Here is a 15528-nt window from a genome sequence, read left to right on the forward strand (position 1 = left end):
CCACTAAGCACATCTTTCCCTCCCACCCCCCTGCTTTCCGCAGGGATCGCTCCCTACGCGACTCCCTTGTCCATTCGTTCCCCCCCCCCCACTGATCTCCCTCCTGGAACTTACCCTTGTAAGCGGAACAAGTGCTACACATGCCCTTACACTTCCTCCCATTCAGAGCCCCAGACAGTCCTTCCAGGTGAGGCGACACTTCACCTGTGAGTCGGCTGGGGTAATATACTGCGTCCGGTGCTCCCGATGTGGCCTTCTATATATTGGCGAGGCCCGATGCAGACTGGAAGCTTGTTTTGCTGAACACCTTCGCTCCGTCCGCCAGAGAAAGCAGGATCTCCCAGTGGCCACACATTTTAATTCCACATCCCATTCCCATTCTGATATGTCTATCCATGGCCTCCTCTACTGTAAAGATGAAGCCACACTCAGGTTGGAGGAACAACACCTTATTTTCCGTCTGGGTAGCTCCCAACTTGATGGCATGAACATTGATTTCTCTAACTTCTGCTAATGCCCCACCTCCCCCTCGTACCCCATCCGTTATTTATTTATATACACACATTCTTTCTCTCTCTGTCCTTCTGACTGTACCCCTTGCCCATCCTCTGGGTTTCCCCCCCCTCCCCCCTTTCCTTCTCCCTAGGCCTCCTGTCCCATGATCCTCTCATATCCCTTTTGCCAATCAACTGTCCAGCTCTTAGCTCCATCCCTCCCCCTCCTGTCTTCTCCTATCATTTTGGATCTCCTCCTCCCCCTCCCACTTTCAAATCTCTTAATAGCTCTTCCTTCAGTTAGTCCTGACGAAGGGTCCCGGCCCGAAACGTCGACGGTACCTCTTCCTAGAGATGCTGCCTGGCCTGCTGTGTTCACCAGCAACTTTGATAACAGGTATACTGTTTGAAAAGGGCCAGTAGTGAGCAAGAATTTCATATCATTAAAATCATCATGTTTTAAAATGTAGCACCTGAGCACTTGCATGAATGATATACACAAATAATTAAACTCTGACACTTAGAGGCAGTGGATGAATACAAACAGATCCTGGAGCAAGAGGAAACATTCATTTAAGATGATTTGATCATTATATTAATCTAATACAGGTGTCCCCTGCTTTACAAAAGTTTGCTTTACGCCACTTTGCTTTTACGAAAGACCTACATTAGTATCTGTTTTTGCTAACTGAAAGAAATCTGAAGAGGATTTTCGCTTTTATGAAAAAAGGCGAAAAGCGAAAATGGCGTTCAGCGTTTGTTTTGCAGCAAGCCGTTCCAGAGGCAGCGCGCACCCTGAGCAGCGAGAGTGGCGCCGCCAAGCTCCTTTCCCGGGAACTACACTCAGCATTAAGCTGCCATAGCTTTGAATTGCGTGAGATTTTCGCTACAATTGACAGTGCTGCAATGATTGCAGAAAAGTATGACTTTAATTTTGAAAGGGCGCGTAGGCTTAGGGCAGGTTTGCAGGATGTTTTGAGTGTTTACAAAGAACTGTATGATAGAAAAATGCGTGAACCTTCCAGTGTGCTCGCTGTCTTCCCGATTCTGGTAAGTGAAACTACACTGTATATACATTATTTCTACTTTATATAGGCTGTGTATTTACCATATCATTCCTGATTTTACTATAGGTTAGTGTTATTTTAGGTTTTATGTGTTAGTTGATATGATTTGGTAGGTTATTTTTTGGGTCTGGGAACGCTCAAAAATTTTCCCCATATAAATTAATGGTAATTGCTTCTTCGCTTTACACCATTTCGGCTTATGAAAGGTTTCATAGGAACACTCTACTTTTGAATAGCGGGGAGAGACCTGTACTTCATGGCCCAACACATTCTTACCCTTTTTCTCAATATTTCTTCTTGGATATCCATTTGCTGCCCATCTACAGTATGTTATAGAAAATGTGCTTGGTAGGGAATGGCTGGCAGGTTTTCCGAATAATTAACGAAGGAACAACATCAATATGAAAATTATGAATACTGTATGCAAGACTTGGATATCATAGTGCCTCATGACATTGCTGCCCTCTGGAAGATTTTACAAAGATTAAACTGATATGATGCCTTACTGACTCCTGTAGGTATATCCTGCAGTTATGGTCTGCTCTTCAGCTCTATCAACATCTTGGGAGTCACAATTGGCCTGCTACCACAGTGACCACCAGGTTAAGAGAGAGGCTCCCTCCCCAGTATTTTGACGTAAAATGTGGTGTTTCTCAGCTTTTATCTTGTGTCTACCACATTGTTTGCTTTGCTACTAACAATAGATTAAACTTCATAAACTTGTTGGTTCTGCTTTTAGCTCTCATTTCAGTAATGTAAAACTTACACCCAACTTCTTGCCTTGCCCAACAGATAGCATTGGATAGCCTTACTGGAACACTTGATATTTTAAGCACAGTAAACCTCTTGCAAATAGCTCATAGGAGAATCTAGTGTTGCTTTGACAGGTGGCAACAAACTGCCGGACTAAAAACAGATAAAAGTTCATAACACTGTACATTCATCTTTATTCTAGTACTTCAATAGCAACTTATTGTTACTTTTTCCCTTTACATACATTAGAGTAGATAATGGGCACAGTGCCTGCACCAACATTTACACAAGGGTGTAGGCTTGTTAGTGTAGCAATCTGAGCGTTTGATTTGACATCCTGTTTTCAGTTTCTCAGAAGTTACTTTCTTTTGAATCTGGTTAAAAGTAAATACAGAATGATGTTGCTCAATGCTTTAGGTCAGCATGTAACCTGAACTGTGAAAGTGCATGGCACTGTGAGTACCAGACCTCTTGCATCCTTAAGATAGGATGTCAATGAAGCAGGTATTAACTGGTCATCAGTTGATATCTAAAACTTGTAAATGACTAGCAAGGTGAATTGATTATACAAAGTACAAAAGGCTGAACCTTTAAATAAAATTTCAAAAAAGTATTTGAATTGTTGAGAAGAGTTGGAAATAATTGTGCAGTGGGTTAGAAGAGGGTATAATCACATCTTTGGGAATCTTTGCTGGTTCTACAGATGCTAATATGATCAATACCTTTGTTTAGATAACTGCTGAGGAATATGATAACTATTTCAAATTGTGATTATCCATCTTCCTCTGACTGCTTAGACCAGAAGATGGATTTATATTTGAGCTTTTAGTGAAACTTGCCACAGCACCTATCCATTTGATGAGAAATTACTTTGAACAGGATCTTTTATTTTAAGGAATGTTACATATCTGAACTAATAACATTCTATGCATTCTTGTTAAAGATATTAACCAGTTTATGTCAAGGTTACAATATAGCTAGGTTTCTTTGTAAATACTAAAAGATAAACTAAAGAAAACCAAAGTAAAAATACTTCTCCCTTAAAGTTCACAATTTGCACCTTTTAATTGCCTTGTATTTTGAATGTGAATCATGCCTGTGGAATGAAATCGCTCTTGGTTCCACATGCCAGAGCACCCATTGGATCCCAAGCTGGAAGAACTTTTGGTTCCTGCTCCAGTACTTCAAGAATCTCTGCTGGCACATGCTTCTTATCCACAACCACTTCATAAACGTATTCGGTGAACCACTCGTCTGATAAAACAAGGTAACCTTTTACAGGGAAAAACAGAAAAATTAATGACTTTATTGAATAAAACATTTAAATGTTATATGAACATGTCCCTGCAGAAAGTAAGATTGGTAAATTGTTGAGAAATCTGACATTAAATTCAAAAGCTTCACATTTTTCATCAGCATTATGATTGCTTTCCTTCTCTTTCAAGATAAAATAAAACAAATCAACTCAACTACCAAAAAATAAATTTGATGGGGAAGTAACAAAATTGCATTCTGCTACTAATTTTATTAAAATGGACAAAGTTTTTAAACTATTTTGTAGCATATTTGCATAATCTGAAGTCTATTCTCTGGTGCCAGATAGCTAGTTACTTTTACCTTTCATTTGACACACTGCTTGTCAATTATGTATAGACACTTTTTTAAAAAAAAAATTCGAGTGTTCATAAATTTGTTTTTCCGTCACTTGTTATGTATAAACGTTCAGGTCCCCAGTGCTTTATGAAAACAGGTAAAACATCCACCATTGAAGAAAGTATAGCTTGGTGTCTTGCAATATTATAGATTATTTAATTTAAGTCTCAATCTGCAATGAATTCCCATTCGCATAAAGATTTTCTGTTAAGCTTTTAATAATGGCAATGCCTTACCTTAAAAAGTCAAAATTTTATTTAAGAGACATGCTGAAATATACTTCCCCAAAGTATTATACAATTCAGGCATTATCTTTATGTATTAATATATTAAAGTTCTAATCAGTAACTTAATTTTTGTTACTGATTCAGACCTCAGTCAGGAATCAAAATGTTGAGCATGGTGTGACCAATGTCCCAAGCTCTGTATATTTCGATGAAAGACATATCGTAGGAAAGGCAGATGAACCCAGGGCATGGATCAACACATGAAATTACGATATTGTAGCTATTAGTGAGGCTTGGTTGAAGGAGGGCCAGGACTCACAGCTCAATATGCCGGAGTTCTGTTGTTTTAGACACAACGGAATGGGAGGGATTAAAGGAGGAGGGCTGGTGTTACTAGTCAGAAAAAATGTCAACGGCAGTGCTCAGTCAGGACAGACTAGATAACTTATCTAGTGAGGTACTATGGATGGAACTGAGGAATAAGAAAAGTATGACCACGTAAAAAAATGGAGCTATATTACAGACCACCCAACAATCTGTGGGATTTAGAGGAACACATTTGAGAAAGATCACAGACTGCTGCAAGGAACTTTAAAGTCGTTACAGTACATAATTCTAACTTTCCACATGTTGACTGGGACTCCCATATTGTAAAAGGGCTAGATTGGATAGAATTTGTCAGATGTGTTCAGGAAAGTTTTATTAATCAGTATGTCAAAATCCCAACGAGAGTCTGTGCGTTATTTGATCTGCTATTAGGGAATGGGACAGGGCAGGTGACAGAAGTTTGTGGCCGGGAATACTTTGCATCTAGTGATTATAATGCTATAATTTTCAAAGTAAAAATGGAAAAAGATAGGTCTGGTCCGTGGGTTGAGATTCTAAATTGGAGAGAGACATAGTCCTGACCCCTCCCTCTAATGCTTACTGAAGAAGTTGAATATATCATTAGTTATATGCATGACACCTTTTTTTAAAAAAAGACCCATCATTGAAGTTTGCAAATAATGTTGGGATTCACAGTCAATACAAATTGGGACCTGTTTTTGTAAATATAAGTACACTAGTTTAAATACTAAATCATTTAACACACAACTAAAAGGAAAATAAATAATAAAAAAATTATGGTACTAAACATTTTAGTTAACCTTTCCAATCCATTTGAATAGGGACTGCAAAACCTGTGGTCAGTTTAATCTAGAGGAGGCAGGCCATAAAAACAGTTACAATGGCCCTTTTTACTATGAGGAATCTACCAGTGTTAAAGAGGAGCAACATCACACTTTGAGCTCAAGCCCATACAGACACTGGAAACCTAATATTTCCTGAGAATAGCAGAGCACCTTCAAGTATCAGGACAGCAGATCTGTCCCTTTGCTATCATCATTTAACGTTTTAAAATTGAGCTGCAAAGTGGCAAAATACTGTTACTAAACCAATGCACACAGAAAGTGAAAGGGAACATGGACAAGCAAGAGATTTATCAAACCTACCCTCCAAGCAAACCATTGCCTTTGTCAGAGCTGGGGAGCAGCCAATAACCGCCAAAAGAATATCTGCAGGCATCCTAACCTCTGCAAGGGACTGGCAGCTGTTGCTGGACCTCGAACGGCAGTTGAAGTTACCCAACCATATCGCAGCCACCACCCTGCGACCAGACATTGTCCTAGTGTCTGAGTCTACTAAGTAAGTGGTGCTGCTGGAGCTGACAGTCTCATGGGAAGATCGCTTGGAAGAGGCCTTGAAAGGAAACTCTCCAAGTATGCAGGACTGGTCAGCAACTGTCAGCACGCTGGATGGAGCGCGAGGTGTCTCCCAGTGGAGGTTGGTTGTAGGGGATTCACAGCCTGTTCCTTAGCTCGAGCCTTCAGCAATTTGGGCATCGAGGGAGAGCAGAAGAGGGGAGCCATGGAGTCATAAGTAGCTAGCCAACTGGACACAAGTTGGGGTCTGATCAGCCCCAGCTGGGTCACCTGGAGGAGGTTGTATGATGTTGAAAGACCCGAAACACCCGATGATTTCAGGAACATCACTGAAGATGTGTCCAGAGGCATCAGTAGATGTATGTACACAGGTTTAAATGTTCAAGAATAATTTTATTAGAAGTATGTATCCTGCAAGTTATGCAGCCTGTTCAGATGCCTTTTTCAATTACGGGATAATAGAAGTGAGAGTTCAGCCTCTGTGAATATCTCATAACCATAAACTCCAAGGATTTATATCAGAGGTTCCCAGACTTTCTTGGGTTACGGCCCCCATGGGCCCCAGACCACACATCCCCAGCATCCCCATCTCCCTTTCTGGCCATAGCATGAAAACTATAAAGAATTTTGATTTTTGATGCACAGTGAAATAAAATAGGAAATGCAAATTCAAAGCAGTGACAGGTATTGCAAAAATTATTCAGATCTATAGTATATAAAGCTACAAATAAAATTAACTAAAGTAAAACAATTTTAATCAACAATTTTGGAGAGTACATTAGTAGTCCAACTATTTAGTACTTCATTGCTTTATCACCTTTCAATGAGATGGATGGGCATGGTGCAGTGATATCATCTTCTCAACGTCAGGCTGAATGTCATTCAGGAGTCTTAGATCCCCACGTTCAGTAATTTGCAGTCTGTTTCATTTCTCTGAAAGAAGTTTGACCTTTTTTCACAGTGCAGTATAGCATTCAGAGTTTTAGTTCTGCAACCTAAAGTCGTGATTTGATTATTTGAACCTCTGCTTCAGCTCAGCCATTTTGTAGGAGATCAGTTCTTCCTCCATCCTTACTGTTAAACCCTCATTTTTTAAAAAATTTTATTTTTATTTGGATAAGGAATTCACAAGTATCATGTACTTTTTTCACATATATAACCTTTTCCATTTTTTTATATGTATAAAACTATAATTATTTATACATTCTTAAGTATACATTGAGATGATATAAAAAGAAATTAGACACTTAGATAATTATGTACAGTGGAAATTCTAATCTATTCGGCTAAGTAATTGTATTAATTGTTAAGAAAAATAGTAATAATAGTGGATTAGTAATAGTTTCCATACATCTCTTCTGAAACATTTCTTCTGGTCCAAAATGTTGTATGTAAGCCTATGTAACAACGATTGTAGGTGTTTATATCCTAACTTGTTCATACTTGCTCCTGCCCCCAAACATAATTATCCAATCCCTATGTACTTATTTACTTAATTTTTATCATTTTTTATCCCTTACCCAAATCTTTTACTTGTATTAATCCTCTATTTTCCAAAAAAAACAAAAACAGTGAACATTTAGACTAGGGTGCTTACGTTAGCAATATTACTGTGTTGATTAGAAGAGCAGTATAAATCATTAGCAGAGTCATCTAAAGTCTGCTCGCATTGGGGTTATATATTCAATCCATTTATTCCAGATTTGATAAAATTTTTCTTTTTGAATTCTTAGGGAGTAAGTCAACTTTTCCATTTTAAATATTTCCAAGATAATTTCGTGCCAATCTTCTAATGTAAGTGGTTTTGGATTTAGCCACTTTCTAGTGATTGATTTCTTACTTGCCGCTAAAAGGGCCTGCAGCAACTTTATATCTTCCTTCTGTTCAAGAAACAATACATGCCCCAAATAGAGCGTCACAAAGTTCAGAGGTATCTGGTTCTTAAGTACCTTAACTAATGTTCTACGAATACCTTCCCAATATAGACTTAATTTAGGACAATCCCAGAAAATATGGAAATGATTTGCCTCCTTGGAGCCGCACCTTCTCCAACACGTCACGTTTTTATTTTTATCTTTTTCCTGATATGGGGTCTTGAAGTATCTTATAATATTTTTCCAACAATGTTCTCTCCAAGTCAAAGAATTAGTCGAAGACCACTGAAAGCTGCATATTTTCCCTCAAGCCTCCTCTGAAAGTACCAACCCCGCTTCTTTCTCCCACTTCTCCAATATACAATGTGTTTACATTTTTAGCATGGGAAAGTGCATTATATAATCGAGAAACTGATTTACTAGGCGTTGAACCGCAAGCCAAATTAAGAAACTTGAAAAATTCTAATTCTACTGTTGATAGGTCTGTATATCTGTAACTCTGGTTAAGATAATTTCGTACTTGAAGGTACCTAAAAAAGTCATTGTGTTCTAGGCCATGTTTGTCCTGCAGGATTTGGAAACTTTGTAATACTCTTTTATGTATAAATGAGAGGTAGGTTGTAAGACCTTTCTTTATCCATAGTTCAAATCTTTTATCTCCTCTGTTGGGAAGGAATTCGGTATCATATGCACACCATCTGAAGAGTTTTAACATGTTATTAATTCCACATGAATTAACCACCTTCTGCCATACTTTTAATGTAAGATTTATCCAACTGGTTAAACCCTCATTACAAGTATTCGGGAATGGATCTATTACCCAAAAATGAAATTCAGATCGAGTGAAGATTCTGAAATCTCATGTGACCTGTCATTTTGCAGCTCACCCAGGTGGGCACAATATACTTGAAGATCATCATCTGGTATTCTTTCTTTCCCTTCCAACTCAGAAATTGGAAAAAGGTCACGACAGCTGATGTTACGCTTAAAAAGGGTTAATTTAGACAGAAATGTGGAGACAACTGATCTGACTTTGATAAAGATTCACATTATTACCTTGCAACTCAAGACTGATTTCATAAAACTTTGTGCATAATTCTGACAAATAAGTAATGTCATGTTTAATATTCTTCAGTTGATTATTGAATGAAGCATTCGATTCTTCAAAGAATTTTATCACAGTTTCAAAAAGCGCATAGAGGCATCTCAGGCAATTTCCTTTTGAGAGCCACCTGACTTCTGGGTGCATCATTCTCAGTACAAAATTGTTGAGAATTAATAGCATGGGACTTGATTTTATTTACCCCTGTGATAATAGTATTTAATGATTTGTGCAGCTGATCACTTAGGTTTTTTGTGACAAGATGTTATCGGTGACAAAAACAACAAAACAAAGAAAACTACTAAAATCCTATTTAATAACATGTTATTAATAAAGATCAATGCTAACAATGGAGAGGCAAATGGCAGCAGACGTGCAGGCAACAAATGGTCAATGAAAATGGAGGCAGAGGCGCAGGAAAGGCATGATCGAGGCAAGCGAAAGCAGATGGGATCAAGACAAGGGTCATGGCATCCCTGAGAGTAAGGAAAGTCCCAATGTCGGACTGATTTAAGTACCAGGCGAGTTTGGAAAGATCAGTTATGGGCTGAATCATGGCGGCAGGTTTCGGGCCCCAGAACGATCTGAGAGTGAAGAACCACCCCATGTTTGGATGACTTAAGTGCCAGACTGAATTGAAAAGGTCGGGTCCAGACCACAGAGCTGTCTGAGAGTGAGGAATGACTGGATATTTGGATGATTTAAGCACAGGACCAGATTGAAAAGGTCAGGACTGGAGATGAAGTGAGGGCCTGTTCTGCTCAGTGCTCCGTGGTGTTTACTCAGCTTCATGCTGAACTGAGGCCGTGGCCTGCTCCAGCTGCGGTGATGCCTGGCTTTGCGTCTTTTGTAAGACTTCAGTTCTGAAGCTATATGCTTACTTTTATTGTTTGGATGATTTGTTTTTGTTTCTCTCTCTGTGCATTGGGTGTTTGATGGTCTTTTTTTAAGATGGGTTCTTTTGAGATTTCATTTTGTATCTGCTTGAAAGGAGACGAATCTCAAGGTTGTATCATGTATACATAATTTGATAATTAACGTACTTTGAACAGTTAATATGTTAGGCACAGCTTTTTTCAATAAAGTGATAACCCCATGGTAGCATCCTGTTGTTGATAATGACCCATTTTTTGCAGGAATGCTGATGAGCGGAATGTCGTTCTCTTTGAAAAATTGCTGAACAACTTAAAATATTGACTCCCCCTTTGTATCTATTTCTAGTCCCCTTGCAACCAACAAACTCTTGCACAATGCTTTCATCTTTTATAAAGCGAACATAACCAAAAAGCAAAAATTCTTTTCCTGGCAAAGTTGACTCATTCAACTGCAGATCAAATTCTGCTGTCCTAAGAAAGTTGCACAATTTGTCTTCCACATTCTCAGACATTTCATCTATTTATCTTTGAACAGAGTTATCACTGAGCAGAATAATTTTAATTTGGTTTGGTGGCTTGTGCAAAATCACACCCAGAACCATAGTTCCCTCTAAGGTGTGCGCACGCACACACGTTTTTCAACCAGCGCACAAAGGAAATTAATGTGTGCACAAAAGGTTAGTTACCTAAAATAATGTAGTAGTTAATAATTATACTTATTGAAGATAATCTTTTAGCTGATTCTGTTAACTAGTTAGTCGGTTTTTCAAATACCACAATGCACGTCACTAATTTACGTCACCTCACCTATCCTGTTCTGGTTTGTACAGCTGCATCACGGCGGCAGCCATGTTTGGCAGACAGTGTTCATATCATAAAGTTTACAGAGATCTGTTTCAAATCCTGCAGATAGCTTATTAAGTTTTTATTGAAAAAAATATAGATTCAATATGTTGAATTCAAAAGAAGTGAAGCGCAAAAGAACTGCAAATTGAATGGCTTAACAAAATAGTAGACTGTTACACCAAAAGCTTATGAGGTCAAGAACGTTCAGCCACGAGAAATATTTACGTACAATTCGGAAACTGGAGTTACCTGTTTGTATTGTCATGATGCGAAAGTTGCTGGAGAATTTGCTAGTGGAAAGAAATGGGATGATATTTGGAAACTTGACTTTTTGAAGTGTCATTTGGCAAGTAAATCGCATTTGGACAGTGTACAAAAGCTCAGGCAACAGAACTCGTCATTACCCATTACAGCAGTGCTACGCATGTTACGGTTGAGTGCAGATGAGCGAGAGCGAAAATGATCAAACCCAGAGAAGATCAAAGTTGAGGTACAAGAATGGTCAGCTTTTGATTTCTCCGCAATTGCAGATTGTGACTTCACATTTGGTGATGAACAAGTTAATGCCTTATGTCTAAAATATCATGATTTTCTAGCTGAAAATATTGTAATAGTTAGTTTAATGATTTCAAATTTTCTGTACAAGAAAAAATTAAATCCAAACCAATTTCAACTTTGCTCAAATGGTGGCATTTGTATTTCAAAATGAACAGTTTTGCGACTTCGCACAGTTGATGGACATTGGGGAACCTTTCTTGCGTCTAGTGCGGACTGTGAGTGAAGTTTTAGCCTAATGAATCAACTCAAAAACAAGCTGAGAAACCATTTAGGTGAATGTCATTTCGATATGTTAATGAGAATCAAAAGCTATCAATGGGATGGAAGTTCTATTAGTCGAGATAGAGTTTACAAAGAATGGGTAAATGCCAAAGACAGGAGAGAGAAAAAATAACTGTGACTTAAATATGATAAAAATTAAATATCCCCAACCTGATGGCATGAACATTGACTTCTCTAATTTCCATTAATGCCCCTCCTCCCCTTCATACCCCATCCCTTATTTATTTATTTATTATTATTATTATGATTTTTTTCTTTCCCTTTTTTCCCTCTTTTTTTCCCCCTCTTTTTTCTCCCTCTGTCCCTCTCACTATAACTCCTTGCCCATCCTCTGGGTTAGCAATAGGTGAGGTGATGACGTGATCTTTATAATCAATTGAGTCACTGTGGATCAAATGCTTATAATAATTAATTTCTTAAATTAAGCCTGTAATCCCTCAGCTGTGCCCCCCACCTTACAACTGACCAGACCCTTTGGGGAACCACTGATATAAGTGAAGCAATTTATAGGAGTAGTCAGCCTGGTGAGTAATTGTTAATAAGATGAATGGGGTGGGGTGTAACCCTTGAGATCCAAGTTCACCAGAACTAAAACTGAATTCCTTAAAAAAATTGGAGTCACCAGTTTAATGAATATATACTCTATATCCTATAGTATGGCACATGGAAATCAATGTTTCATAATATCGCATAAAATTACTGGCATGCTAGAATCTATTTATTAGTTATAGCTTCATTGAAAGAAACCATTCAGCCAAAGTATCCATGTTCACCTTCTAGGGAGCAAACTCCATTTATCCTATTATCCCCTTATTTCCCAGTATACCTGTAACTTAATCTCTCTCACTTATGCCACTTATATTCAATTCTCCTTGTATTCAGTTTGCAAAAGTTAAAGGGTAATTTAGAGCCAATGAACCTACCAGCATCTTTGGGAACCCAAGCACCTGGATGAAACTACTATTCACAGAATGCACAAGCTCCACAAAGGCAGCTCCCAAAGTCAGGATTGAACACAGATCCATGGAAAAGTGAGACAGGAACACTAAACATGGTGCCATCAAATGGGCATGCGCAAGATTGTATGAAAATACTACGCAAACACGAGGAATTCTGCAGATGCTGGAAATTCAAGCAACATACATCAAAGTAGCTGGTGAGCGCAGCAGGCCAGGCAGCATCTCTAGGAAGAGACACCGTCGACGTTTCGGGCCGAGACCCTTCGTCAGGACTAACTGAAAGAAGAGCTAGTAAGAGATTTGAAGGTGGGAGGGGGAGGGTGAGATCCAAAATGATAGGAGAAGACAGGAGGGGGAGGGATGGAGCCAAGAGCTGGACAGTTGATTGGCAAAAGGGATATGAGAGGATCATGGGACAGGAGGCCCAGGGAGAAGGAAAATGGGGAGGGGGGGGAACCCAGAGGATGGGCAAGGGGTATAGTCAGAAGGAAAGAATGTGTGTATATAAATAAATAACGGATAGGATATGAGGGGGAGGTGGGGCATTAGCGGAAGTTTGAGAAGTCAATGTTCATGCCATCAGGTTGGAGGCTACCCAGACGGAATATAAGGTGTTGATCCTCCAACCTGAGTGTGGCTTCATTTTTACAGTAGAAGAGGCCGTGGATAGACATATCAGGATGGGAATGGGACGTGGAATTAAAATGTGTGGCCACCGGGAGATCCTGCTTTCTCTGGCGGACTAAGCGTAGGTGTTCAGCGAAACAGTCTCCCAGTCTGCGTCAGGTCTCGCCAGTATATAGAAGGCCACATCGGGAGCACTGGACGCAGTATATCACCCCAGCTGACTCACATGTGAAGTATCACCTCACCTGGAAGGACTGTCTAGGGCCCTGAATGGTGGTAAGGGAGGAAGTGTAAGGGCATGTGTAGCACTTGTTCCGCTTACAAGGATAAGTGCCAGGAGGGAGATCGGTGGGGAGGGATGGGGGGTGACGAATGGACAAGGGAGTCGCGTAGGGAGCAATCCCTGCGGAAAGCGATGGGGGGGGGGGAGGGAAAGATGTGCTTAGTGGTGGGATCCCGTTGGAGGTGGCGAAGGTTATGGACAATAATATGTCGGACCCGGAGGCTGGTGGGGTGGTAGGTGAGGACAAGGGGAACCCTATTCCGAGTGGGGTGGCGGGAGGATGGGGTGAGAGCAGATGTGCGTGAAATGGGGGAGATGCGTTTGAGAGCAGAGTTGATAGTGCAGGAAGGGAAGCCCCTTTCTTTAAAAAAGGAGGACATCTCCCTCATCCTGGAATGAAAAGCCTTATCCTGAGAGCAGATAAAAATACTACATTTGATTTCAAAGAGTGTAGTGTTTGATGGGCCTTTTCATAGCTCTGTTGATATTAAATCTTCCAAAGTCTGAAAAGGAAATGTTTTGGCTTGCACTATTATCTACCACTTGTTGCTAACGTTGTTAGGCAGAACCTCCTCCCTCCAGTTCCTAAAAAAAAAAGATGCAAATAAGCACTTTTGAAATTAAAAATGTCCCAAAATTATAAATGAGCCAACAGTGGAGAGCTGTCTTCTATCCTAACACTGAATAGCTAAAGCCAGAATAATGAGCAGCTAACCATAACCAAACAATTCAACACTCTAAAAATTAATTTATTTAAACTCAAAAGGCTTAGAATTTTCTGTCCATTTTTGAGGTTTTTCACTTATGTCCTGAGTTATATAGTCTTCCTACAATGAAACAATCTATCGTTAACCTTTCTAAATATTGGTGTTCTGAAAACATTGTTTCAAAAAGTATTGAAATAATGAGGAAAATATATACAGTGGATTAAAAATACAGAGATATGCTTGGAGGAACATCATAATCTGATTTCATGCTATCTGACATCTTTCTTCATGGAAAACTTTTACTTGACTTATTAAATCCTGGCAGACAGACTACAAGATGCAACCATAGACTAGAAAACACAACTTTGGTTTAATGAACAGAGACAATGCAAGCTCCTCGTGAGATATTACTTATGCCGAAGGCACACTTGAAATGGGGCTTGAATGTACAAGTTTGAATATTAATTGTCATTAGCTATCACTTGAACCAAGAAGATGCCACAATGCTGGACAATGAGGAAGGTAATATCTGATATGCAGCATTCATAGACTACTTCTAAGAAAATCAAATTCACTATTTGAAGCCTATGTGGTGAATGTGATTGCAGCTCGATTTTCATTGCTTATCTATCACTTATAGTAGCTTATAAGAATTTAACAAGCAGCCTTTTAATATTAGATACTTGTGTATTTGTATTCTATTTCTTAGTTTTGTGAATACAGAGAAGAAATTGCAAATGTTTTTGGAAACTTCAAGTAACACATATTTTGCTTTGCGGCACTAGAAAAATATCATCTGTTTAGTGATTATTGCCAATACCAGTAAAGCAGTGTTCTTTAATCTTTGAGTTAATGACACATGTGGGTAGCATAACTAAGTAGATGTATAAAACGGAACTATTTTATAGTCCAAATCATTTTCAGACTTTTAAACTATTTTGCATTTCTTTGACAAAGCCATTTCTAATAAAATTTTGAAATCCTGATTTATAAAACACAGTAATAAACATTTGATCCATTGAAACATGTAATTGATCAGTTATTCTTTGGTCTGTGACTTGATCCTGCTTATGAAAATCATGGCTGATCAATCAATTATCAACTTTGTACATGTATAGACCATTGATTTAAATCAGTTTTACTGAATTTTACAAGAGTTTAGTAAAAGGCATTGGTATTGCTTATGTTAATTTTTTTTGGCTTACCATCGGTTTATCTAGTAAAATATGTTTATTTATAAATAAATATAATCAGTAATGGTTGTGAAGGATTAAAAATCTGCTTTGTTGCTAATTAAGTTACTAGATAATTGATAATTGATCAGCCATGATTTTCATAAGCAGGCTCAAGTCACAGACCAAAGAATAACTGATCAATTATATTTTACAGTGGATCAAATGTTTATTACGGTGTTTTATAAATCAGAATCTTAAAATTTTATTAGAAATGGCTTTGTCATGATGGTGTAGCTAAGTTTCCATCGAACTCAATATATAAGTTTGCTGATGACACCACAAT

The 15528-nt window shown here is 38.6% G+C and overlaps 1 protein-coding gene across 2 annotated transcripts in view; it reads right to left on the reverse strand.

Annotated features, from left to right (window-relative positions):
- Positions 1-2498: 2498 nt before the first annotated feature.
- The window catches only part of blmh (bleomycin hydrolase), an 81627-nt gene continuing 68597 nt past the window's right edge, over positions 2499-15528 (reverse strand). The window contains exon 12 of one of the 2 annotated variants that reach the window (XM_072242829.1): positions 2499-3586. In XM_072242829.1, coding sequence (XP_072098930.1) covers positions 3405-3586 — 182 coding nt within the window. In that variant the 3' untranslated portion in view covers positions 2499-3404. Of the gene's footprint in view, positions 3587-6710; positions 6831-15528 lie in introns of those variants that run through there. The other variant, XM_072242830.1, reaches the window with a different exon arrangement.

This window comes from Mobula birostris, chromosome 25 (assembly GCF_030028105.1).
Source record: "Mobula birostris isolate sMobBir1 chromosome 25, sMobBir1.hap1, whole genome shotgun sequence".
NCBI classification, from domain to species: Eukaryota; Metazoa; Chordata; class Chondrichthyes; order Myliobatiformes; family Myliobatidae; genus Mobula; species Mobula birostris.